General features: G+C 33.8%; 1 protein-coding gene across 3 annotated transcripts in view; it reads left to right on the top strand.

The window, feature by feature from the left end:
- Positions 1-26,303, top strand: part of RhoGAP100F (Rho GTPase activating protein at 100F) — a 51,363-nt gene that overhangs the window by 12,295 nt on the left and 12,765 nt on the right. For 2 of the 3 annotated variants that reach the window (XM_015983815.2, XM_015983814.2), the window contains exons 3-13: positions 9,481-9,591; positions 18,507-18,590; positions 18,650-18,907; positions 21,122-21,366; positions 21,412-21,744; positions 21,790-22,164; positions 24,919-25,038; positions 25,101-25,207; positions 25,456-25,634; positions 25,694-25,826; positions 25,879-26,256. In XM_015983815.2, coding sequence (XP_015839301.2) covers positions 9,481-9,591; positions 18,507-18,590; positions 18,650-18,907; positions 21,122-21,366; positions 21,412-21,744; positions 21,790-22,164; positions 24,919-25,038; positions 25,101-25,207; positions 25,456-25,634; positions 25,694-25,826; positions 25,879-26,256 — 2,323 coding nt within the window. The remainder of the gene's footprint in view (positions 1-9,480; positions 9,592-18,506; positions 18,591-18,649; positions 18,908-21,121; positions 21,367-21,411; positions 21,745-21,789; positions 22,165-24,918; positions 25,039-25,100; positions 25,208-25,455; positions 25,635-25,693; positions 25,827-25,878; positions 26,257-26,303) is intronic. The other variant, XM_015983816.2, reaches the window with a different exon arrangement.

The raw sequence follows: 26,303 nt of genomic DNA, 5'->3' as shown, positions 1-26,303 counted from the left end.
ACGGACCAATCACCAAATGCGCTTTGTTTTTTCGTTTATTCCCGTCACGGATTATTTGCACAATGTTTCCGAATATCAAAGAGCAGCGCCTTATTTATCCATGCATAAAAAATACGCCCACCCTCGCAAAAATCGCAACATTTGTGACTTGCTATCATAATGAAATTCTGTATTCTTATCTGGAAAAGGCGAAAATTTAAATATGTTAATGGGATTTTCTCTGTGTAATGGTTTTCGCTGAGTTACGATCGAGCCGACTAAATTTGGCACTCGAGATTAATTAATTATTTTTTATGGCGACGTAAATTTCACTCTTTATTGAATTAGAACCAGTGATTTATTTTTAGAAAAGGAGAAAGGGTTTACGAGGGAGTTTAAGCGGTGTAAGGCAATGTTTGTCTTTCCGGTTTTATCTCTTAATAAAATGCGGCGACGTCACGATTTAATCACTAATAGGGCTCGTAAAATTGTCGGACACTATTGCCACCATCATAAATTCCGCTACGACATGAGAAGTAGCGACAACAGGTTGCCATTCGTTGCAAAAATGCAATTTCATCCACGGGGTGGTCAGTTTTTCTCGTCGGCATAATGTGACACGAAAGTTGCATTAAAATAAAAATCAATAACTTCAAATATTGTTTCCCAATTTTCCAGTCCGTGTAATTCCGCCGCCAGTTTAATTTGATCACTATCTCCTATTCAGGAGAGAAATTGCTAAATACGGTGGAACAAATGAATTTTGCCATCTCATTTCTCCATATTTACCTGTCTCTCGAGCTTTCCCGGTTCGCTTATATTGACAGAGACCCAAATCGGGCAACCTTCATTTAAATCGTAATTAAAAATTTGCCAGGCACAGCTTTATCGATCATTTTATTCAAAGAAAAATTGTTTAGCCTAATTGCACCGAATCGTGTCATTTACATTTTATGGACGAAAGCTTTTGACACACTTTTCGCAGATTAAAGTTTCATGTATTAATGGATTTCATTGGCGTGAATGAAATTACACCGTAGTAGAACACAAATAATGACTTTAGCGACGAAAACATGCCAGGCTGCGAGGGATGAAAGCAACTTTTTATATCTTTAAAAGCACAAAAATTATACTCTGACCCGGCGCATCCACCATTTCGCCTCGTAATGCAAGCATATACAGGTGAATGTATTTAACAATAAATCGATTTAGTCCAATATGCACACTTATTTTTTTATTAAAATATGAAAAATTAATAAATTTATTATACAGGGTGAAGTAAAAAAACCAAGCCGGTACAAAAATCTACAATTACTAAACAATTTTTTTAAATAAACCGTCCGAAAAAAAAATTCTGTTTTATCCTCATCTTTTCGATACAGTTTGTATTTTACCCCAAACAAAAAAAATAAGACCAGGAAATACAACTTGTAAAGTTGTAAAACGGCATTATTAAAAACCAGGTATGTAACTGTTGTTTATAAAATAAAAAGCCAGCGGGTCTTAGTTGGCCATAAAAGCCATAATAATATGCAAAAACAGTAAAATCTGTCTTAAGGGACACCTCCTCTGGCATACGGACAATTTTGTTGGCCCTGTTTTGGCCAATCAATGATTTTGATTCTTTTTTAAGCGGACTCTATTAAACGGACGCGAACAATAAAATTCAAATCTTTGAAAACAAAATCTCTCCTTTTAGCACGTGTGTTATCAATAGTTATTATTATGATAATCTGTCAGAAAATTTGAGGAATCATATAAGCTGATAGTACATGTTTTATTTCATTATTAAACGGATTCAGATCTAGGGCTCAGAAGAGGTTTAAAAGTTATGTGTATTATTTATTGCACTATTTCTATATACTTATACACAAAGTCTTGCGGTGTCTATATGCATTTGTTAATACAGTCAGGATCAAAAAGAATGATACCCTTAAAACTAAAGCCACAAATCTTTTCGATATGATTACAAATAGATTACAAATTAGCTGGATATTGTGTCATAGGTGGACAGTTTGTAAACAAACCTGTTTGTTGAAATTTATGACCCAAAAGATTTTACTCGGACTTCTGCTATCCGGCATGTCATTCTTTTTGATCGTGACTGTACATCAGTTTATTCTTTATATAGCGTTATCATAGCAAATAAAACTAAAAAAACGTATATTAACATTAAAAAAAAGTTAAAAAATCTGGGTTAGTTTACCCAAATTAAAGCAAGTGTACGAAATTTTAGCAAAAAAAGAAATAGGAATTAACTTATTATATAAGTTTATATAAGCTCGTGATAAAATATTCTGCTTTCTCTAAAGAGTTTTGAACTTGTCACAATATTTGTTTCAAGTGCCTACATTTTTGTTGAATCTGCGCTAACTAAGAAGTAGTAAATTTTGCAGAATAACCAATTATTATTTTTTCCCCAAAATAGTTGATAAGTACCTTTTATTGTTGACCGAAATAGTGTATCATGCCGCTAACTCTAACTGCTGAATAAATTAATTTTATTATGTTTGTTGTTATGTATATATTATTATTTCTCTTAAGAGGACACCTCCATTAATCGGACAAACAGCATATCATCGTCAATGTCCGCTTAGAGAAAATTTCACTGTATTCTGGTTTATTAAAACATTATTATGACATCTTTATAGTAGCGATTTACGCTAAAATAAACACAATAGTTCAAAAAACTATATAAATTCGAAAAACGCTTCTTAAACAAACTTTTCGACTCACAATAATTAGTATTTACTGAATTAGTAGACTCGTGAGAAGACTATTTCTTAACAAATTTGCAGTAACAATGGCAAAACCAATGTTGATTGTGTTATTGTTAACTTTAAACATTTTGTACTCGTAGCTAAAATTTAACGCTGAAGCTTTTAAGGAAGTGTTAAAATAAAATAAAAAATTAAATTAAAATTAAAATTAAAATTGTTGTAAATTAACCCCACATAAAGCATCATAAAGCAATTGTGAAGAAACAAGTGCCCAAAAAAAAGACCTATATTTTAATTGAAGAAATTGAAACATATTAAAAAAATGTAAAAACAAATAAAAAATTAGAAAAAAAACCAACCAACATATTAATAAGTTTTCATTTCCAATTCATTGAATATATTAAACCGACTCAAAGCTGTTAGATTTCCTTCTTGTCCTCATCTTTTCGTGTACACAGAACTAGGTATAAAAAACTAACTTTTAATGCTCGGGGGTAACGAAGCGAGAAATTGTATACCTTTCGTTTTTTGAAAATGAGTGTTTCACATTTGAAAGAATGCTGAAATACAGTATGAGCTAGAAAAAATTCCAGTAGCTACTTGCGCCATTTGTCACGCATCTTCATTTCGTAAACACTCGTAACAACATAATCACCTCCATGGCAGCTTTCATAACCCTGGCAGCCATATATTCTATCTGGAATCTCGTGTAAAAACGTCGTTCCCCCCTGTAATAAAGTTAGTTTAAGCCCTCGCGTCTCCAGATCGCGGAAACATTTCATTTCGCATAACTGGCGCATCCACCATTTTTCCCCTCGCGAAGAAATGCATCGGAAGCGCCCGTCCATTGGCGTTTCCTGTGAGCAAATTCGCCGCTCCTAATTTTTTGAGAGTGCAGGTGGTCGGCAAAACGTGCCCTCGAGACGGGCGCCGACTGCAAATGGGAGTGTCTTTAGCGGGTATTTATTCGCGATTTAATATGCACACATTGAAGTACAAGTTTGATATATGGCTTGTGGAAATCCCTCAAGCCTCCCCCGGTATCGATTCTGGTCGCGCGGAGAAGTGAACTTTTCACAAATAAAACCAAAAGACAAACGACCGAGAGCAAGATCGCGCGCAAATAACCGAAACTGTTTCGCGCCGCCATTGAAATACTGAGAACCCCTTTTTGTCGCTGACTTGGGCTTGTTTTACGAGCAATTATTTGCTTTTTCCCCTCGGCGTACGCCGGAGCTTATGAACTTACAGCGGTTTCATAACGAATGAGGAGTATTTGGACCAAGCGAAATCCTAAACAAATTAGAGGAGAGGAGAGCAAATTGAGACGGCCGTGTATTTATACGACTAGAATAATTAAATTATTGTTTTAGGGTTACCTTTTAGTTATTCTTAGCGCAACAACTCAATAAACTGGTGCCTTTTACTACCAAAAAAGCCCCGAAAATCAGCTTTTTGGTCCCGAAAAAATTCAAAAACTAACAAAGAAAAGTAAAGCGCTTTTTGCTTAAACTGTACGTTTCATAAAAAAAATGTAAAAGTACCCTAAAAATGTAATGTTCATCTGTAAGTAATTCAAATTGGTACAAACTAATACACAGTATAAATAATAAATGCATAATAAAAATAATAAATACACAGTAAAATAATAAAAGCACAGAAAAAATAATAAATGCATAATAAAAATAATAAGTACACAGTAAAATAATAAAAACACAGAAAAAATAATAAATGCAGGCAAAAATAATAAATGCACAGGAAAAATAATAAATGCATAATAAAAAAAATAAATACACAGTAAAATAATAAAAGCACAGAAAAAATAATAAATGCAGGCAAAAACAATAAATGCACAGTAAAAATTATAAATGCATAATAAAAATAATAAATACACAGTAAAATAATAAAAGCACAGAAAAAATAATAAATGCAGGCAAAAATAATAAATGCACAGTAAAAATAATAGTTGCACGGTAAAAATAATAAATGCATTTGAATAAATTCAAATTGATACAAATTAAATACACAGTATAAATAATCAATGCACAGGAAAAATAATAAATGCACAATAAAAATAATAAATGCATAGTAAAAATATTAAATGTATAATAAAAATATTAAGTGCATAGTAAAAATGCTAAATGCACAGTAAATAATAAATGCACAATAAAAATAAATGCACAGTAAGAATATTAAATGCATAGTAAAAATGCTAAATGCACAGTTAAATAATAAATGCACGGCAAAAATAAAAAATGCCCTATTTTTGACACTGTTCAAACTTTTATAGCGTCACTAGTTTTTGAGTAATGACGTCTTTCCCATATTTATCCTTCTGATTTATAAGAAAATGAAATGAAAAAGTTAATAAACTCCTATTGTCTTAATGCTTTTTAGTGTTACTTATAATGTACCTGAATATTTAAATTTATGACTATAATTTGAGGTAAAATACGTATATAACAAACCATCACAAAAAAATAGATATGTGATACATATTTATGCATGTAATAATCATGCTTCATACGTATAAAAATAAGCAGAAAGAATAGTTATTTTATGCAGATCAGTGTAATAATTTCAGATCCATATGTCAGCTGATGAAAACTAAGGAGAAGATACAATTAATTACAAATCGACAAAATAATAACTAAATAGTAAACTATTTAACCCAGAATGTAATTTATTAAAGCATCCGAAACTGTTAAAATCTGTAACAAAGTTTCGGCCTGAAACTATTAATTACTGTCAACCAAAATCTGCAAGTCATAAATAATTGTTTAGTTAAGACTAAAATAGAACCTGACATATTGTATCTAAATTGCATTAGAAAAAAACAGACGTAAACACGTCAAAAACATTTAAAAAATCAAATAAATTAGACGCAGCTTTGCCTACATTGTGTCTTATTATTCCCAAAGAAACTAAAAAAAGTCCTTAATAACAAATTATTTATAAGAAACAGGACAACAAGGGTTCAGTTGTTGTCAATAATTGATTTCCTAAGAAGCAGCTTACCTTCAAAACAAGACGCAAAAACAACACTTAAACTCCTAACTACGGATATCTAAAGATTAGGATATGAAGCGACGTAGAAATAAAACGTTCCCGTCCTCGACAGTCCCGCTAATATCACCAGAGCGCGCTATTGTTCCATTACCGTCTAGTTTTTAGAGCAATGAATTTGAAAAAATTGTAGTATTTGTATAACAATTAACAAAATGAAAGCAGATAGAGCATCAAATTCTCAATAGTAAAACATACACATAACGAAAAAATTTTACCGTAAACATATTTTAAAAATATTTATTTTTCAAAACGCTGCCAACACGGTTACACATACAAAAAAAATGTTAAGAAAAAAATTGTAGAGAATTAAATTTCCTACAAAAAAGTCCGCGAGACCATATTCCTATCATCAACCATTCAGACTCCAAAGTCATTTAAAAACGCTCAAGCAACGGAATTGTTTCATTTTGCCGATGGGTATTGGAAAGTTAAACGATAGAAGTCTGTTTTTGTAAAGAAAAGACAAATCTAAATGCAAAAATCTTCACCAATAAATAAAATAAAAAAAATCATCTGTCAAGTGTCCATTTATGGAAACCAATAACCACAAAACAGACAAAACGCAAACTACACATCATAAAGTCGAACGTGCTGATGTAAAATGCATGCCAACGCTCGAACAAGAAAAACCAAAGCTATTCTTGCCAAAAAATGAATAAATAAATCGATAAAAATAATAAAAATATAAATTTATAAATATTTAACTTGTGCAAAAATGGTGGATGCGCCGGGTTCAACTCAAACTTGTAATTAAAGAATCCTTTTACTTCGTTATTCAACTTTTAGCTTTCTCAGTTGCAACTTGAGAAGCATCGCTCATTTTCCCATTCTGGAGAAAATTGTTCGCCATGTTTGAAAATTCGCAAATGCGAAAAATAAAATCAGCGGCATGATTAAAGCCTTATCTTTGTTCTCCATTCCATTCTACTTATTAGAACAATTACTAATAACCGCGGATTGTGTGAAACTTCGCGAGGGAGTCTGCTTTTAATGGCCCTCCAGCTCACCCTCTCCAAGTATGAAATATTTAGAGTCTAGAACACCCCAAAAAATAATTCAGCCATTAGCTTTATCTAATCCGATCGTACAAACCGCGTAATCCATCAAAATCGCATGACTACTATACTATGAACTCGGCAATGAATGTCGTACGAATTTTGGCGGCAAGTATTTCTGGGCCAATGGCGGCGGCCGTAGCCGCTGCGCGCGCACCTTTACTCGCAAGTGACGTCACGCCGAAGATCAATAACAAGGCAGGCGAAATCAAGTTGGCGGTTACGAGTACGTTGATTTAGTTAATGTGCGATAAAAATGGCAAAGGCTGCTTTTTTACAAGAAAGGTAAATTAAATGTTTGCTAAAATTGGAGTGGCTAGTGAGTGGAGGTTTGAGTTTTGAAAATGGCGCCATTTTTGTGTCAATTTTGAGGCTTTTTGGGGAGATGTATGCCGGAGTGCTTGACAGGAACTGGACGGGGGACGATTTATTTATTAGGTTAAAGTTTATTGGAGCGGTTTAGTGCACTTGATCGAAAGTGGTGTCTGATTAAATGGCAACTCACCTTTTCTAATTTTTTTTAATTTAATCAACAAGTAACCAAAGTGCGGCTTTTTAGAGAGCGGCTCTTGAATTAAGACAGGATTTATTGCGTACCAAAGGGTGGTGAACCATGACACAGGAGAGGTACTTTAAACGTCGATTTATTACGTCCAATTGAAGTTTAATTAATTTCATAATATTCATTGTAGGAAATTACAATGAGCTGTCCTTTCAACCCTTATCTCTTTTATATTAAGTTACTGAAAATTTCCGTCAAATTTCCTCAATGATTGATCGTTTAAAGAATCAATAAGCAATTTATTTTATTATTCTGGCCCACCACCTAATTATAAATTAACAAAACCCAAATTAGATCAAGGAAAATTCGGGCCAAAGTATTTGATTTCACCAATAATGGGGTTATGTCACACCTGAAATGCACGTAACCTCCCAAAAATCCCACCGAGAAGCAAAAAATCGTCTTGTTTTAATTTAAGTTTAGCTTCAAACAAGAAATCCCTTATGTCTCCGCAAAAGGCCTTGAAAAGCACCACAGACTGAATGAAGTTATAGTATTTGTAGTATTCTTTAGAGTAAATAAAGCAATATTTATTTTTAGCTCTGATTTAGGTTTGTTTTAGTTTAAATATTAATCAGGAAAAAAATCAATCTTGCGCGATGTTTTTTTCTCCTCCAGCAAATAAACTTACTTTAATTCAAATATTTTTTTACATTATAAAATGATTTATTCAGAACAAATTAAAAATTTTTAGCTTAATTTTTATTTAAATATGCATTTCAAATAGGTAAAAACCCGCTTAATTATTTTGTCAGTTTTAATTATTTTTGTCAGTTGCCTTCTCTTTCACGAAACAGTTAAAAACGACCTATTAATGTTTTTTCGTTAATATTCTGTTGCCTACCTAAAGCGTATATTTTCTATTGGTAAATAATAAAAATTAAACTATTCTTTACCAAAAAGAACGCTATACAAAGAATTTATCAAATTGCAAAAATGGTGGATGCGCCGGGCGAACGAATATGAAATATTAACATGAAAGAATTAATAATTAATTTGTTCCGATTTAGTATGCAAGAAGTTATTTTTTACGTAAAAATTATGCTCATAATTTATGTTAAGCGTGAATTCAAGTTTAGTTAAAATTTAAATTAATCAGAAAAAAGCTGAATTTTGAATAATGTTTTGTTCGTTCTCAAACGTATTCAACTACTTATTTTAATTCAGGATGAATTTATTAGAAATTTATTCATTGACATTTTAAATTTTTAATAAAGTTTCCTTTTTTTTATTTAAAGTAGATTAAAATCAGATTAATAACAAATGTAAAACATATTGGTTCAGCATTCATATCGTTTTAAATCAATTTCTGTTTTGTGAGTTGTATTGTTTTAAATGTTTAAATTGCGAAAAAAATTATAAAAAGTATTAAGTAATGAACTCATAGTTTGTAAATCCTAAATTTTTTCCATTTATTATTTTAGAATTCTTGTTTAGGTACTCTCCAAAGTTTAAATTACATTTATTTTTTTACGAATTAATAATTCACTCTAGTAATATTTTGCTGTCTAATTAGTAAAGTTGCTTTATAAGAACTATGATATTGACTTTTGGTGGCAAATTATTCAATATTTTAAAAAGTTGCAAAATATAGTAATTATTTTTGAAAGGACTATTTCTGTTTATTTACTGCTTTTTTATTTTTGATAAAAATTTCTAACTGTTTTTATTGTTTACGTATCAAGTATATTTTTTATATTCAGCTCATTCTATTTCTAGTTCAGTTACACAATAAAACCAATGATTATTATTTTATTAAAAAATAGAGTGAATAGCGATCACAAATGACAAATTTTCAATTCACATTTAATTTTTTAATGATAGATGCGTTTGGCAAAACTAGTTATTCTGCTTTCACCTAATTAACGACATCTATAAATTTACGGTTTATTCGAAATTTGTCTCAATTTTTAGTCAGATTTCTTAAAATAACTTAAACCAAGCAAGTCAGGTTGTTAAAGCTTTTGCATCGAAATGATCTTCTTGGGAGTACACAATGTGCACGTAGCGCAGTTTTGTCGAACAGAAAATCGCTGTATTTATCGCCGGTCATAAATCGCGAATTGTTTAAACATTGGATTTGCGCCTGTTCCAGGATAATGGGCGAGAGGCTTTGGATCTCACGGCCTCTCCGCTGCGAGCGCCCCCGGCCCCTAATAACCGGACCAACCATCCGCCCATGGTCATTCAGGGAGACTTCAGAAAGGTAATTGCGAATTGACATGTTGATAATGGGGCAAATTCGACAATTGTCCGATTCGGAGACCCAATCAATAACCGAAACTTATTGCTTAATGTATTTTTAATGAACGTAATTACATTTTTATGCCCCATGTTAAATATGTTAAGTGGGGACGTGTAATTTACCGAATTTTACTCCAAACAATCAAATCGATTACCTATAAGCTACCACCAAAAGGGATAGCAGAGGTCATTCGGTGATGTGGGCGGAAGCAATTTCTGAATTATTCACAACGCTTGATATTCAGATTAATAAATTACGATAAGATACAGTACAACGCGACGATTTTTGTTTATCATTATAATTTTTTACTGTGTCTTGCAGTCCTGCAGGGTAACGGCAATAATATTCGCAAATGATGCGAAATTAATAGACTAAACTTGAGTATTTCGAAATGTTTTTTATGTCTTACACGAGTAGGAAAAAAATTATGTTTTGCTATAATGTTAATGCGGTTTGTTCCATTGAATTCAGTGGCTCATTTTCTGTATTAAACCAGCTATTAACGAAATCTAAACTTGTAAAGTTTTTTGCTAAAAATTGAGATAAGCAATATCTATAGTGGAAAATTTTATCCAACAAAAAAATTCATAACTCAAAAACTAAAAGTCGTAGAGCAATGCGGTTTGTTCCATTGAATTCAGCGGCTCATTTTCTATATTATACGAACTTTTCATGAGATTTAAAAATTTTATTTTTTTTGCTAAAATTTCCTGAGTAATACACGTACCTTCAAGAAAATGAAAAAATTAATTTTTGTTAAAAATTCGTTCTATCATACTTTTTCGTATTTATATATGCCTTTACAACTCTCTAGAGTTGTTAAAAGTAAAAAAAAAGTCCATATGTTCAATTTTTTGATGTTTGATTTTTTCGATTTTCGTCGCAATTTTTGTCGATTTTGGGTACCCGGAACATTTGGTGAGCAATAGCTCCGGAACTATCAGAGATAACCCCATGAAGTTTATTATCGTTGGAAAGCTCTTTGAATTATCTATTTTTTTCAAAAAAAAATATTGTTCTCCGACTAATAGTTTTTGAGCAAATTGCAGATAAATGCAAAAATTGGTAAAATTTTAAAAAATTCATAACTAAAAAACTATTGGGAATTTGGCAATTTTTTCGATGCCAATCGATTCCCCGGATCATTTTGCATAAGTTTGGATGAAAACAGTTCCACTTTTTGGAATAGTTTAGCCGCAAATGAGAAAATAAAAAAATTAAAAAAAAACTTAACACCCCCCCCTTAAAATCGGTCAATTTTTAAAGTGTCTCAGAATCGAATAAAACTTATCCTATCTTATAGATTTTGATGTGCTCTTCACGATGGAAAAAAGAGTTTTCTCCTAGCTCTTTTAGTTTGGCCGTAATCGGCGTTTGAAAATTGAAAAATTTTTTGCGAGATATCGCCTTGAGTCCTATGCCATTTTGTAGAGTTTTTTATTCCGGTTGTCCTTGATTTTTCCGTTTCTCGATAACTCTAATAGTTTCGCCGTAATTGGCGGTTGAAAATTGAAAAAAAGTGAAAATGGAAACCTTTTTTTGCGTTTTTCTCGGAAACTGTAAGACTTAGAGCAACGAACAAAAAACCATCTGATAGCGCTTAATTTTCTCTATTTTTTCGATTAAACCCGGAGCCGCTCCGGGCAACGGTTCCGGCTACAGAGGCGATCAAAGTTTTACACAAAAAAAATTCATAAAAAAAAACTAAAAGTCGTAGAGCATTGCGGTTTGTTCGATTGAATTCTACGGCTTATTTTACATACTATATCAATTTTTCACAAAAATTAAAAATTTAAAATTTTTTGCCTAAATTTAGGGTAGCCATTTGTCATAGTGGAAAATTTTATCCAACAAAAAAATTCATAACTCAAAAACTAAAAGTCGTAGAGCAATGCGGTTTGTTCCATTGAATTCAGCGGTTCATTTTCTATTTTATACGAACTTTTCATGAGATTTAAAAATTTTATTTTTTTTGCTAAAATTTCCTGAGTAATACACGTACCTTCAAGAAAATGAAAAAATTAATTTTTGTTAAAAATTCGTTCTATCATACTTTTTCGTATTTATATATGCCTTTACAACTCTCTAGAGTTGTTAAAAGTAAAAAAAAAGTCCATATGTTCGATTTTTTGATGTTTGATTTTTTCAATTTTTGTCGCAATTTTTGTCGATTTTGGGTACCCGGAACATTTGGTGAGCAATAGCTCCGGAACTATCAGAGATAACCCCATGAAGTTTATTATCGTTGGAAAGCTCTTTGAATTATCTATTTTTTTCAAAAAAAAAATTGTTCTCCGACTAATAGTTTTTGAGCAAATTGCAGATAAATGCAAAAATTGGTAAAATTTTAAAAAATTCATAACTAAAAAACTATTGGGAATTTGGCAATTTTTTCGATGCCAATCGATTCCCCGGATCATTTTGCATAAGTAAAGATCAAAACAGTTCCACTTTTTCAAATAGTTTAGTCGTAATTGGGAAAATAAAAAAAAATAAAAAAAAGTTAACACCCCCCCCTTAAAAATGGTCAATTTTAAAAGTGTCTCCGAATCGAATAAAACTTATCCTATCTTATAGATTTTGATGTGCTCTTTACGATGGAAAAAAGAGTTTTCTCCTAGCTCTTTTAGTTTGGCCGTAATCGGCGATTGAAAATTAAAAATTTTTTTGCGAGATATCGCCTTGAGTCCTATGCCATTTTGTAGAGTTTTTTATTCCGGTTGTCCTTGATTTTTCCGTTTCTCGATAACTCTAATAGTTTCGCCGTAATTGGCGGTTGAAAATTGAAAAAAAGTGAAAATGGAAACCTTTTTTTGCGTTTTTCTCGGAAACTGTAAGACCTAGAGCAACGAACAAAAAACCATCTGATAGCGCTTAATTTTCTCTATTTTTTCGATTAAACCCGGAGCCGCTCCGGGCAACGGTTCCGGCTACAGAGGCGATCAAAGTTTTACACAAAAAAAATTCATAAAAAAAAACTAAAAGTCGTAGAGCATTGCGGTTTGTTCGATTGAATTCGACGGCTTATTTTACATACTATATCAATTTTTCACAAGAATTAAAAATTTAAAATTTTTTGCCTAAATTTAGGGTAGCCATTTGTCATAGTGGAAAATTTTATCCAACAAAAAAATTCATAACTCAAAAACTAAAAGTCGTAGAGCAATGCGGTTTGTTCCATTAAATTCAGCGGCTCATTTTCTATATTATACGAACTTTTCAGGAGATTTAAAAATTTTATTTTTTTTGCTAAAATTTCCTGAGTAATACACGTACCTTCAAGAAAATGAAAAAATTAATTTTTGTTAAAAATTCGTTCTATCATACTTTTTCGTATTTATATATGCCTTTACAACTCTCTAGAGTTGTTAAAAGTAAAAAAAAAGTCCATATGTTCGATTTTTTGATGTTTGATTTTTTCAATTTTCGTCGCAATTTTTGTCGATTTTGGGTACCCGGAACATTTGGTGAGCAATAGCTCCGGAACTATCAGAGATAACCCCATAAAGTTTATTATCGTTGGAAAGCTCTTTGAATTATCTATTTTTTTCAAAAAAAATTATTGTTCTCCGACTAATAGTTTTTGAGCAAATTGCAGATAAATGCAAAAATTGGTAAAATTTTAAAAAATTCATAACTAAAAAACTATTGGGAATTTGGCAATTTTTTCGATGCCAATCGATTCCCCGGATCATTTTGCATAAGTGTGGATAAAAACAGTTCCACTTTTTGGAATAGTTTAGCCGCAAATGAGAAAATAAAAAAATTAAAAAAAAACTTAACACCCCCCCCTTAAAATCGGTCAATTTTAAAAGTGTCTCCGAATCGAATAAAATTTATCCTATCTTATAGATTTTGATGTGCTCTTTACGATGGAAAAAAGAGTTTTCTCCTAGCTCTTTTAGTTTGGCCGTAATCGGCGATTGAAAATTGAAAATTTTTTTGCGAGATATCGCCTTGAGTCCTATGCCATTTTGTAGAGTTTTTTATTCCGGTTGTCTTCGATTTTTCCGTTTCTCGATAACTCTAATAGTTTCGCCGTAATTGGCGGTTGAAAATTGAAAAAAAGTGAAAATGGAAACCTTTTTTTGCGTTTTTCTCGGAAAATGTAAGACTTAGAGCAACGAACAAAAAACCAACTGATAGCGCTTAATTTTCTCTATTTTTTCGATTAAACCCGGAGCCGCTCCGGGCAACGGTTCCGGCTACAGAGGCGATCAAAGTTTTACACAAAAAAAATTCATAAAAAAAAAACTAAAAGTCGTAGAGCATTGCGGTTTGTTCGATTGAATTCTACGGCTTATTTTACATACTATATCAATTTTTCACAAGAATTAAAAATTTAAAATTTTTTGCCTAAATTTAGGGTAGCCATTTGTCATAGTGGAAAATTTTATCCAACAAAAAAATTCATAACTCAAAAACTAAAAGTCGTAGAGCAATGCGGTTTGTTCCATTAAATTCAGCGGCTCATTTTCTATATTATACGAACTTTTCATGAGATTTAAAAATTTTATTTTTTTTGCTAAAATTTCCTGAGTAATACACGTACCTTCAAGAAAATGAAAAAATTAATTTTTGTTAAAAATTCGTTCTATCATACTTTTTCCTATTTATATATGCCTTTACAACTCTCTAGAGTTGTTAAAAGTAAAAAAAAGTCCATATGTTCGATTTTTTGATGTTTGATTTTTTCAATTTTCGTCGCAATTTTTGTCGATTTTGGGTACCCGGAACATTTGGTGAGCAATAGCTCCGGAACTATCAGAGATAACCCCATGAAGTTTATTATCGTTGGAAAGCTCCTTGAATTATCTATTTTTTTCAAAAAAAATTATTGTTCTCCGACTAATAGTTTTTGAGCAAATTGCAGATAAATGCAAAAATTGGTAAAATTTTAAAAAATTCATAACTAAAAAACTATTGGGAATTTGGCAATTTTTTCGATGCCAATCGATTCCCCGGATCATTTTGCATAAGTATGGATGAAAACAGTTCCACTTTTTGGAATAGTTTAGCCGCAAATGAGAAAATAAAAAAATTAAAAAAAAACTTAACACCCCCCCCTTAAAATCGGTCAATTTTAAAAGTGTCTCCGAATCGAATAAAATTTATCCTATCTTATAGATTTTGATGTGCTCTTTACGATGGAAAAAAGAGTTTTCTCCTAGCTCTTTTAGTTTGGCCGTAATCGGCGATTGAAAATTGAAAAATTTTTTGCGAGATATCGCCTTGAGTCCTATGCCATTTTGTAGAGTTTTTTATTCCGGTTGTCCTTGATTTTTCCGTTTCTCGATAACTCTAATAGTTTCGCCGTAATTGGCGGTTGAAAATTGAAAAAAAGTGAAAATGGAAACTTTTTTTGCGTTTTTCTCGGAAACTGTAAGACTTAGAGCAACGAACAAAAAACCATCTGATAGCGCTTAATTTTCTCTATTTTTTCGATTAAACCCGGAGCCGCTCCGGGCAACGGTTCCGGCTACAGAGGCGATCAAAGTTTTACACAAAAAAAATTCATAAAAAAAAAACTAAAAGTCGTAGAGCATTGCGGTTTGTTCGATTGAATTCTACGGCTTATTTTACATACTATATCAATTTTTCACAAGAATTAAAAATTTAAAATTTTTTGCCTAAATTTAGGGTAGCCATTTGTCATAGTGGAAAATTTTATCCAACAAAAAAATTCATAACTCAAAAACTAAAAGTCGTAGAGCAATGCGGTTTGTTCCATTAAATTCAGCGGCTCATTTTCTATATTATACGAACTTTTCATGAGATTTAAAAATTTTATTTTTTTTGCTAAAATTTCCTGAGTAATACACGTACCTTCAAGAAAATGAAAAAATTAATTTTTGTTAAAAATTCGTTCTATCATACTTTTTCCTATTTATATATGCCTTTACAACTCTCTAGAGTTGTTAAAAGTAAAAAAAAGTCCATATGTTCGATTTTTTGATGTTTGATTTTTTCAATTTTCGTCGCAATTTTTGTCGATTTTGGGTACCCGGAACATTTGGTGAGCAATAGCTCCGGAACTATCAGAGATAACCCCATGAAGTTTATTATCGTTGGAAAGCTCCTTGAATTATCTATTTTTTTCAAAAAAAATTATTGTTCTCCGACTAATAGTTTTTGAGCAAATTGCAGATAAATGCAAAAATTGGTAAAATTTTAAAAAATTCATAACTAAAAAACTATTGGGAATTTGGCAATTTTTTCGATGCCAATCGATTCCCCGGATCATTTTGCATAAGTATGGATGAAAACAGTTCCACTTTTTGGAATAGTTTAGCCGCAAATGAGAAAATAAAAAAATTAAAAAAAAACTTAACACCCCCCCCTTAAAATCGGTCAATTTTAAAAGTGTCTCCGAATCGAATAAAATTTATCCTATCTTATAGATTTTGATGTGCTCTTTACGATGGAAAAAAGAGTTTTCTCCTAGCTCTTTTAGTTTGGCCGTAATCGGCGATTGAAAATTGAAAAATTTTTTGCGAGATATCGCCTTGAGTCCTATGCCATTTTGTAGAGTTTTTTATTCCGGTTGTCCTTGATTTTTCCGTTTCTCGATAACTCTAATAGTTTCGCCGTAATTGGCGGTTGAAAATTGAAAAAAAGTGAAAATGGAAACTTTTTTTGCGTTTTTCTCGGAAACTGTAAGACTTAGAGCAACGAACAAAAAACCATCTGATAGCGCTTAATTTTCTCTATTTTTTCGATTAAACCCGGAGCCGCTCCGGGCAACGGTTCCGGCTACAGAGGCGATCAAAGTTTTACACAAAAAAAATTCATAAAAAAAAAACTAAAAGTCGTAGAGCATTGCGGTTTGTTCGATTGAATTCTACGGCTTATTTTACATACTATATCAATTTTTCACAAGAATTAAAAATTTAAAATTTTTTGCCTTAATTTAGGGTAGCCATTTGTCATAGTGGAAAATTTTATCCAACAAAAAAATTCATAACTCAAAAACTAAAAGTCGTAGAGCAATGCGGTTTGTTCCATTGAATTCAGCGGCTCATTTTCTATATTATACGAACTTTTCATGAGATTTAAAAATTTTATTTTTTTTGCTAAAATTTCCTGAGTAATACACGTACCTTCAAGAAAATGAAAAAATTAATTTTTGTTAAAAATTCGTTCTATCATACTTTTTCCTATTTATATATGCCTTTACAACTCTCTAGAGTTGTTAAAAGTAAAAAAAAGTCCATATGTTCGATTTTTTGATGTTTGATTTTTTTAATTTTCGTCGCAATTTTTGTCGATTTTGGGTACCCGGAACATTTGGTGAGCAATAGCTCCGGAACTATCAGAGATAACCCCATGAAGTTTATTATCGTTGGAAAGCTCCTTGAATTATCTATTTTTTTCAAAAAAAATTATTGTTCTCCGACTAATAGTTTTTGAGCAAATTGCAGATAAATGCAAAAATTGGTAAAATTTTAAAAAATTCATAACTAAAAAACTATTGGGAATTTGGCAATTTTTTCGATGCCAGTCGATTCCCCGGATCATTTTGCATAGGTTAGGATCAAAACAGTTCCACTTTTTCGAATAGTTTAGTCGTAACTGGGAAAATAAAAAAAATAAAAAAAAGTTAACACCCCCCCCCCTAAAAATGGTCAATTTTAAAAGTGTCTCCGAATCGAATAAAACTTATCCTATCTTATAGATTTTGATGTGCTCTTTACGATGGAAAAAAGAGTTTTCTCCTAGCTCTTTTAGTTTGGCCGTAATCGGCGATTGAAAATTAAAAATTTTTTTGCGAGATATCGCCTTGAGTCCTATGCCATTTTGTAGAGTTTTTTATTCCGGTTGTCCTTGATTTTTCCGTTTCTCGATAACTCTAATAGTTTCGCCGTAATTGGCGGTTGAAAATTGAAAAAAAGTGAAAATGGAAACCTTTTTTTGCGTTTTTCTCGGAAACTGTAAGACTTAGAGCAACGAACAAAAAACCATCTGATAGCGCTTAATTTTCTCTATTTTTTCGATTAAACCTGGAGCCGTTCCGGGCAACGGTTCCGGCTACAGAGGCGATCAAAGTTTTACACAAAAAAAAATCATAAAAAAAAAAACTAAAAGTCGTAGAGCATTGCGGTTTGTTCGATTGAATTCTACGGCTTATTTTACATACTATATCAATTTTTCACAAGAATTAAAAATTTAAAATTTTTTGCCTAAATTTAGGGTAGCCATTTGTCATAGTGGAAAATTTTTTCCAACAAAAAAATTCATAACTCAAAAACTAAAAGTCGTAGAGCAATGCGGTTTGTTCCATTGAATTCAGCGGCTCATTTTCTATATTATACGAACTTTTCATGAGATTTAAAAATTTTATTTTTTTTGCTAAAATTTCCTGAGTAATACACGTACCTTCAAGAAAATGAAAAAATTAATTTTTGTTAAAAATTCGTTCTATCATACTTTTTCGTATTTATATATGCCTTTACAACTCTCTAGAGTTGTTAAAAGTCAAAAAAAAGTCCATATGTTCGATTTTTTGATGTTTGATTTTTTCAATTTTCGTCGCAATTTTTGTCGATTTTGGGTACCCGGAACATTTGGTGAGCAATAGCTCTGGAACTATCAGAGATAACCCCATGAAGTTTATTATCGTTGGAAAGCTCTTTGAATTATCTATTTTTTTCAAAAAAAATTATTGTTCTCCGACTAATAGTTTTTGAGCAAATTGCAGATAAATGCAAAAATTGGTAATATTAAAAAAAAACTGTTAGGAATTTTGCGATTTAGATGACGCCAGTCAATTCCCCGGATCATTTTACAGAAGCTAGAATTAAAATAGTTAGAAAAGTTTCCGAAGATCCGGTCTACAATTATTATTTTGGTTGGTTTACTAAAAATTGCTTTTGCAGGTGTCGGGAATCAGTAGTGACATTTTCAAGCAGATAGAAGCCGTAGAGAACGATCACGATGCTTCAACCGCGGCCGCCTTGGAGGTAGGTCTGTCTTGGCTCCTTTGAACTCGCAAATCTAATCGTGCAATTCAATTCCCCAGCACGTGGAGCGGCTGGGCGAGATGATCGTCCGGATCCTGGACGCGCGCCACCTGGGCCGATCGGCTGGAGATGCGGCGAAGCGCTTCCTGGCAATGCAGGACGCCAAACACACGGTGCAGTTTGTGGAGATCGTCAAGAGGCCCGGCCAGACCCTGGGCCTCTACATCCGGGAAGGCAACGGCATCGACAGGAACGACGGCGTGTTCATATCGAGGATAGCTCTGGAGTCGGCCGTCTACAACAGCGGCTGCCTGAAGGTGAGGCGCCGAAAAATTGCCCGGCTATAAATAACGCCAGTCCCAGAAGGGAGCAAGTTTTAATTGAAGCGAAGACAATTTCGCCGAGGGTACCGCCGGGAAACGGCCAATCAGGATTTGACTTGGCGATACAGTTTTACTATCGACGGTTTTTACAGTCGGGGGAAATTATTAATGAGCTTTTCCAAGAAATTTAATAAGTGTTCGCGGAGAAATCTTCGAGCAGAAGTTAACGCGCTTCAAGTTACTAGGGATAAAATCGCTTCTTTGATAGCTTGCGGAAACTTTACGAGATTATCAGTCTTTACACGTAATTTCTCATAATGAAAGCGCGAACTCTTCCAGCGGTTTTATATCTAATTACATTTATGGCCGATGTAAATATGAGATTGGCGTCGTCTGACGGTGTCAATTCCGTCCTCCAGTTGATTGGGAGAATAGGAAACGATACTGTTTTATGGCTCGTCCAATTTACCAATTTTATTGTAATTAAAAACTGCTCCCCATGGAAATCGTTATATTGGATGAGTCTATAGTATTATGCCAAATAGTTTTGCTTAAGCTTATTTGTTGGTGAAATAAAATTTTTATTCGAAAATTTTAGATAAAAAACTGTTCAAAATTTGATGTAATTAATTAATTAATCATTTTACCTACCGGAGTGAAGTTTGTCTGTCGTTTTTACTCGAATATTTTTATGAATTCTGTTGGAAACGTAAATCTGAGGAATATTCGTAAAACTAACGTTTTATTTGTTGTTTAAATAATTTATTGCATCAAATCATTACAAATAAATGCCTTTTAAAAATAAATAGAAGACAATTTCAGTCATTTAGGAGTATTTTCTGTTATAAGAAATCGAGTAAAGGTCTTTTAAACCAATAGTTTGCATGCCCGGACAGTTTGAGCAAATTCACCTCGTCGGGGATACTGACTAAACATTCGCTAAATAATTTTACAAACAGTGGATAATTAAAAGTATTTAAAAAAATATATAATTTGCAACACTAAAGTATTACATCATGATTTTTGTTACAGATCGCGGTCTAATTTTTATTACAGAAGTAAACCATTCATTTCATGCAATATTTTTTTTCACTTGTTTTCATCTTCCAAAAATGCTAAATTAAAGTAAAAAAACTAAAAAACATTTTATTATTAGAGTTTATTAACAATATCCCTATTAATTTGTGCGTAATTTATTTAAATTCACTATAAAGACAACAACAAATATCAAAAACTCTCAAAATAATTCTAATTTAAGATTAAACTAAAACTAGACAAATAATATTTTTTTATCTTAGTAACCCCTATTTTTACTGTATTTCAAAAACTAATATAATCTCAAAGAATTTAGCATTTGTTTCTAAATACTTAACATTTTTCTCTATGCCTGTAAGTTTTTCAAAAGTTGTTCATAATTCCTTTTAATTCAAATTAATTAATTAATTAATTAACAATTTAATGCGATTCACAAACACATGCGATGGTTTATTTATTAAAAAAAAATTAAAATTTAAGACATCATCAATGTTTTCCACTATAAATAATAAAATTTTGATTAATTAATACGTATTCTTTATTTTTCATTTTATCAATATTAATATTTTTAATCATTTAATAATACAGTGTTTTTTAAATTATTCTCATCTAGTCGTCTGTGAATTTTCCATGTAATTTCCGCTTTATAGAATTATGACAGGCATTTAGATACCATGTATTAAGTGTGATAATTGATTTTTAAGATACAACAAAATATAATTTTAGAAACTCGCCTTGTATATGATGTAGTCAAGTGAATTTTTTTAATAGAACCTTTTTTCAAGAATTATTCCATTCATTCCATCAATATTTAACATTAAAAAAGAAAAATCGCTTACTTTTCTAGATGATCGCGTCACGTCAGCGTAAACCTTTAAGCTTCAGATCACCACTAAACGAAATAAAACCCAAGTTTTGCAAAAATCAACCTTTTTATTAAGATATTAATATTAATAATACATATTAAAAAAAAATCAAGTTTAAAACACCAAATTGGAGATAAGTTATTTTTTACGTAAAACGGCCACCAGTAGAAGTCTTTATAACTTTGATGGAAAATCTTCTGAAAAGTTGTGACGATATATAAAAAAAGTCAAAATAATGGCCTTCAGATTGTGTTCAAGTTTTGTTTTTTCTTAGAAATTGCAGCACAGGCCTAATGATTTTTCGTAGGTGGGCGACGAGATCCTGGCGGTGAACCTGGTGGACGTGACCCACATGAGCCTCGACGACGTGGTCATCATAATGTCAATCCCCCGTCGCCTGGTGCTCGCCACCCGGCAGCGCAAAGGCAGCAAAGGAGGCCAAAGCTCGCCGAACGTACAGCCCCGATCCGAACACAAACCCCCTCCCGTCGTTGTGATAAAGCGCGACTTACGCGAAGACGAAACCGACGAAGGCGACCTCGGCCAGCACAGGTAGCTCCCCCAGGTCCAAAGCCCCAAACTGTGACCCTCTTCCAGGGAACCGATGCGCCAGAGGCACACCGGCGACGGGCGCGAGATGAGCGAGTCCAGGTCCCGCCTCGGCCTCGGCCTCCCTTCCATGGACTCGCGGCACTCGGCCCAGGACAGCAACGGCCTGGACCTGTACTACAACTCGCGCCCGCCCGACTCCAACTGGGGCTACCAGCCGCCGCCGCCGGTCATCACCGAGCAGCCCAAGTCCAGCATGCAGCACTTCCAGCCCTACGAGCGCAACTACCCCAACACGCTGGAGAGCCTCGCCGAGAAGGTGCACTCGTTCGCGCTGCCCGGGCGCCGGATGTCGGCCGGGGCGCAGCCCCTGCCCTCCAGGTACGCGTGTGGCTGTCTCGGTGGTTGTGACGCCCCCTATTCCAGATTGTCATCACAGCAAAGCCCTTCATCTCATTATTACGTTCAGCACACCGGAACGGGCAGTCGCCGCATTATGCCCCGTTCCGGGTCCGATCAGCACCTCCCCCACACGGAATACTCTGATTATACCAGTATCACCCAAGCTGGCAGACACAGCCTTTTAAGATCTAGCCTCAAATCTGGGTCAACTCTTAGCAGGTACAACCAGAGATACGTGGACCAAGCGGCTGTGGCTGCGCAGATGGGGCAAGCCAAGTACGCCTCGGCGGGGCAGTACGCCACCAGCAGCGCCCTGTCCAGGAGGAACAGGAGCAGTCTGGACTACTCCAGCGACACGGAGGCTACCGTCGGGCCCAGGAGCAGCTACTACTACTACAGGTATGCAGCCGCAAACGACAATTTTGAGGAAAAGTCCCGACAAACGCTTAAAGTCGTAAAAATTGTATAAATATTTTTGATTTCGACAATTTCCTATTCAAACTCGTCAAGTGTTGGTATTTAGTTAAAAGTACCTATCATATCAACAGTTACTATTATTTTTTTGTTGTATCTACAAAATGTAGAGTTTTGTATTTAAATAAAATCTGTGCCTTGCCAATAAAATCATTTGAGCATTTTCTAAGTACTTCCTTTTTAAATTTTTCAAATTGAACCAAATTGAAATTCATTGTACCACCGGCAAACACCAACTTAATTTGTTTAAAACCAATTTTTTGTGGTGCATTTTATACTTAATGACAAAGTCCCAAGTAGAATCGTTTGAGAAATCCTAATATTTAATAAAGAGTTTTTTATCTAAGACCGTAAAATTTCGAGAAATTAATTTGCTTTGAAGACGTACAACTTGACAATGGATAGAAATATCTTTCTTCTATTTGTTGCACAAGCTCACAAAATACGAGGATAACTTATAAAAAAATGTGTCAAAAAATCATGGTGTCTTAGGTAGGCTTACCGAAAAAAAAAACGCTCGTAATCAGATTTTGATGACTCCCAAATCGCCCGGAACATCTCGAGTTGACAAAGGCCTAAGAAGAATCGTTTGAGAAATCCGAATATTTAAAGAGTTTTTATCTAAAACCGTAAAATTTCGAGTAATTAATTAATCATGTTCTTAAATAGAAAATTTTTTCTATTTGCAGACGAAACTATATTTTGGTTGGAATTTTTAGTTTTGCTTTGAATATAAACGTTCCAAGATAAGAAACAGTTTTAAACCTTACGTATTGTGATTAATTTTCAGTCTTCAAAACAACGTTCGTTTTATAATGTAAAACTTTCAAAAATGATTTTCTATACATAAAATTCTCTGTAGCTATAATGTTCTGTAAGTACCAGAAGTAGTAGTTCTTCAAATTATTAACTCTTTTGAAATGTTTTCAAAGCACTTCCAGGCGCATTTGTTTAAATAAAAAGGCTATTTATGAGCCTGGATAACTCCAGGTTTTAGCTAACGTTAAAACGCCCCGAAATCGACGATAAATCATCTGAAAAATCCAATAAATATACCAAGCTCTGTAACTAGCGTTAAGCTAAAAAATTGGCTTAACATTTTTAGTAAAAAAAAATAAATAAAAAGATATATCGGCTACTTGTAAGCCCATCTCGTTAAATATTTTTTCGCTTAACTTTAAGATGCATTGGAATTTTCGATCGACAAACATAGCGTTGATTAGCAAATTGATTTTTTTTTAAAACATAAATCAAACAAACAGCAAATTTTACGAGCATATGCTAATATTTGCTAGTAACTTCTCTATTTTAAAAATATCCACTGCAGTATAAACTATTTTCTTCTTTTTTTTTGGAAGTAGATTTTAATATTAATGTTTTGTAATTAAACATTTATCGGTCGATAGTGCTTGGTTTTTGGAACAATGTGACTTTAATGTGACATCAAAACTAAGAGTCATAAAATAATAAATTGAATCAAGAAGAAAAAAGCATGAGCTTTAGTACCTTCTGAAAGTTGCAGGCAAACTTTAAACCATAAACAGTTCTTTCCGCCGTCCCATCGTCCATTTTGAGACTAATTTTCGATTAAAAAAGTTCTTTAATGTTCTTGGACTAGGTTTTAATTAAATACAATTTAACAGCAACGTTTCAGTTTTCTTATAAAACCATCTTCAGGCCGGCCATAAAAACAATTGGGGGCCTAAAAAAGATTTTTCATAATAATATCCAAACATTGCCATAAAATTGTATTTAAACAACACCTGGTCCAAGAACAGCACGAAACGTTTTTATTCAAAAATTTACGTTTTCAACTTTAATAATAATAATAATAATAATAATAATAATAATAATAATAATAATATTTATTTTATTTTCAACAGGTGAAACACCCAATTACAGAAGATAAACTTAAACATAATGATCGTGCTGCAAGCAAAAACTAATAATTTAAATAAACTAAAACAAACTAATAATAATACTATAATAATAAATTAAGAAACAAGAACTAAAATTAAATTTTACCTAGCCACTAAAGTAACTAATTATATGATTTTTAATGTAATTAAATGAATGAAAATGAATATCACAACTACTGCTAATTTTGTTAAAATTACTACACATTACATATAAAGGTGATTTTAATAGAACATTCGTATTACAACTGCAACTGTAAAAAGTCATGGGATGCCGTGAGTTAATTCTAGGAACCAGAAAAATTATCTTATTAACAAGAGCAATACAGTCAATCTTGTTGTTTAGTAATTTATGTAAAAATGCAATACTTGAGATAATTCTTCTAACTTCTAGAGAATTGATATTAAATGTCCTTAAAAGCACTAGTTGGTCACATCCCCTATCGGGGTAATTTTTAAAAGAAATATAACTTTAGGTATGTTTATGAAAATAATAATCGATGAGAAAAAATACGAAAAAATTGGTTGTTCCGTTTATTTATTTTTTTCGTTGACAATAATACAATTTTGCGACTCTAAACGTTTGTCAATGAAGCGAGATTTGGAGAAAAAAAAGACGGTACTTCTTGCGTCTTAATTGTTGCGTTAAAATAAGTGCGAAATATTAAATGTGGTGGCACCGTACGTTTTTTTGGCCTTTGCCAGGCCATAAATCCTCTTTGTGTGTGTTCCCCCCAATGTCAAAATCACTTTGTCGATACAGGAATCAGAGTTCAGTTCCTCACAGTACAATCCCCACATTAGGAAGGCAGAATTCGCTCACATCCGCCGACATTACAACAAAATTCAACTCTCTCCCCCGTGATACGCGAGCCTCAACTAGGTGAGAGATTCCGTGTGAATTTTCAAAGCGAGCCCTGTTATTACATAATGGTTGCTTTTTAGATTGGCCATGAATAAAAGATTCGGAGATAGGAACGTCGCTCTTTTGCAAGATGAATCGGACGGAGCGCTCTCCGCACCCGAAATGCCTTCGATACGAAGGGACCGGGGTAAGCCAGCCTTGCCACCTTGCAAAAATAATATCCGAACATTTAACTAATGTACAAGAGGGAACTATCGATTTTAACCACTGCACGCTTTTAACGCCTTTCGATCCGTATTTGAAAGCACTTCTGTTCTAATTACACCAAACACTCGTCACACAATCATTAAATCACCAGTCCACTCGAAAGCGCCCGCTCGGGCCGCTTTCACCCCAATCACTGCTTCTTTCAACACGTTTCATTTTCATAAAAAGGGCGGATACCCGCGTCACCTAGTGTGTTCACTTCAGATGAGTACAGACAGTGGCTGAGCCGCACGCCGTCCACGTCGGCTATTTACGAGCAGATCAGAGCGTCCCGAGACGTCCTGAACCAGCAAAGGGCCGCCAGGTTCACTTACAGCGCCGAAAACATCCACGATGCACTCAAAAACGTAATAAACCCACTCGCGCCCCCAAATCCCCCGCTCTAACCCGCCTCTGTTTTCGACAGATTGAAGGGGGCTACTACAGCTCGTACAGCCGGCCCGGCACTACATCAACCCTAGACAGACATTTCACACGATCACAACATCCCTCAGCCCCCGCCCGATCATTATCAACGCAACACATTACCTCATCTTCACGTAAGAGCGCCCAAAGTCTGACTGAACCCTTCTCTGGCAAAATAAATTTCAGCGTTGAGTTCGTCGCGGTCGCCTTCCATGAGGCGCATGAGGCAGCTCCTCGACCTCGACTCGGTGAGGTCGGGGGCGGCGCCCAGCCCCGTTCCTACGCCCAGCGGCACCCTGCCGCGGGGGCACAGACAGTTAGATATTAATCCGGCGGAGTTTTTGAAATACAAAATTGAGAAGCCGGGGCTTCCGAGTGCCGGGACGACGATCCCGGGGCTGGCGGCGCTGGGGACGGGCGCCGGGTTGGGCGCCCTGACGGACGAGCCCGTGAGTGGCATGCTGTGGGTGCATCTGCTCGCTGGAAGGGGGCTGAGGCCCTCCACGGGGACGTCGGCCGCCACCACGCCAGTCACGCCCAGTGGGACCTCGCCCAGTATTACGGGTCAGTTTAAATGTAGCCAAGGAAGTGGTCATGACTTCGTCCTCCAC

The sequence above is a fragment of the Tribolium castaneum genome, chromosome 2 (assembly GCF_031307605.1).
Source record: "Tribolium castaneum strain GA2 chromosome 2, icTriCast1.1, whole genome shotgun sequence".
In the NCBI taxonomy this organism is placed as follows: domain Eukaryota; kingdom Metazoa; phylum Arthropoda; class Insecta; order Coleoptera; family Tenebrionidae; genus Tribolium; species Tribolium castaneum.
This window is presented reverse-complemented; position numbering and strand designations above follow the sequence as displayed.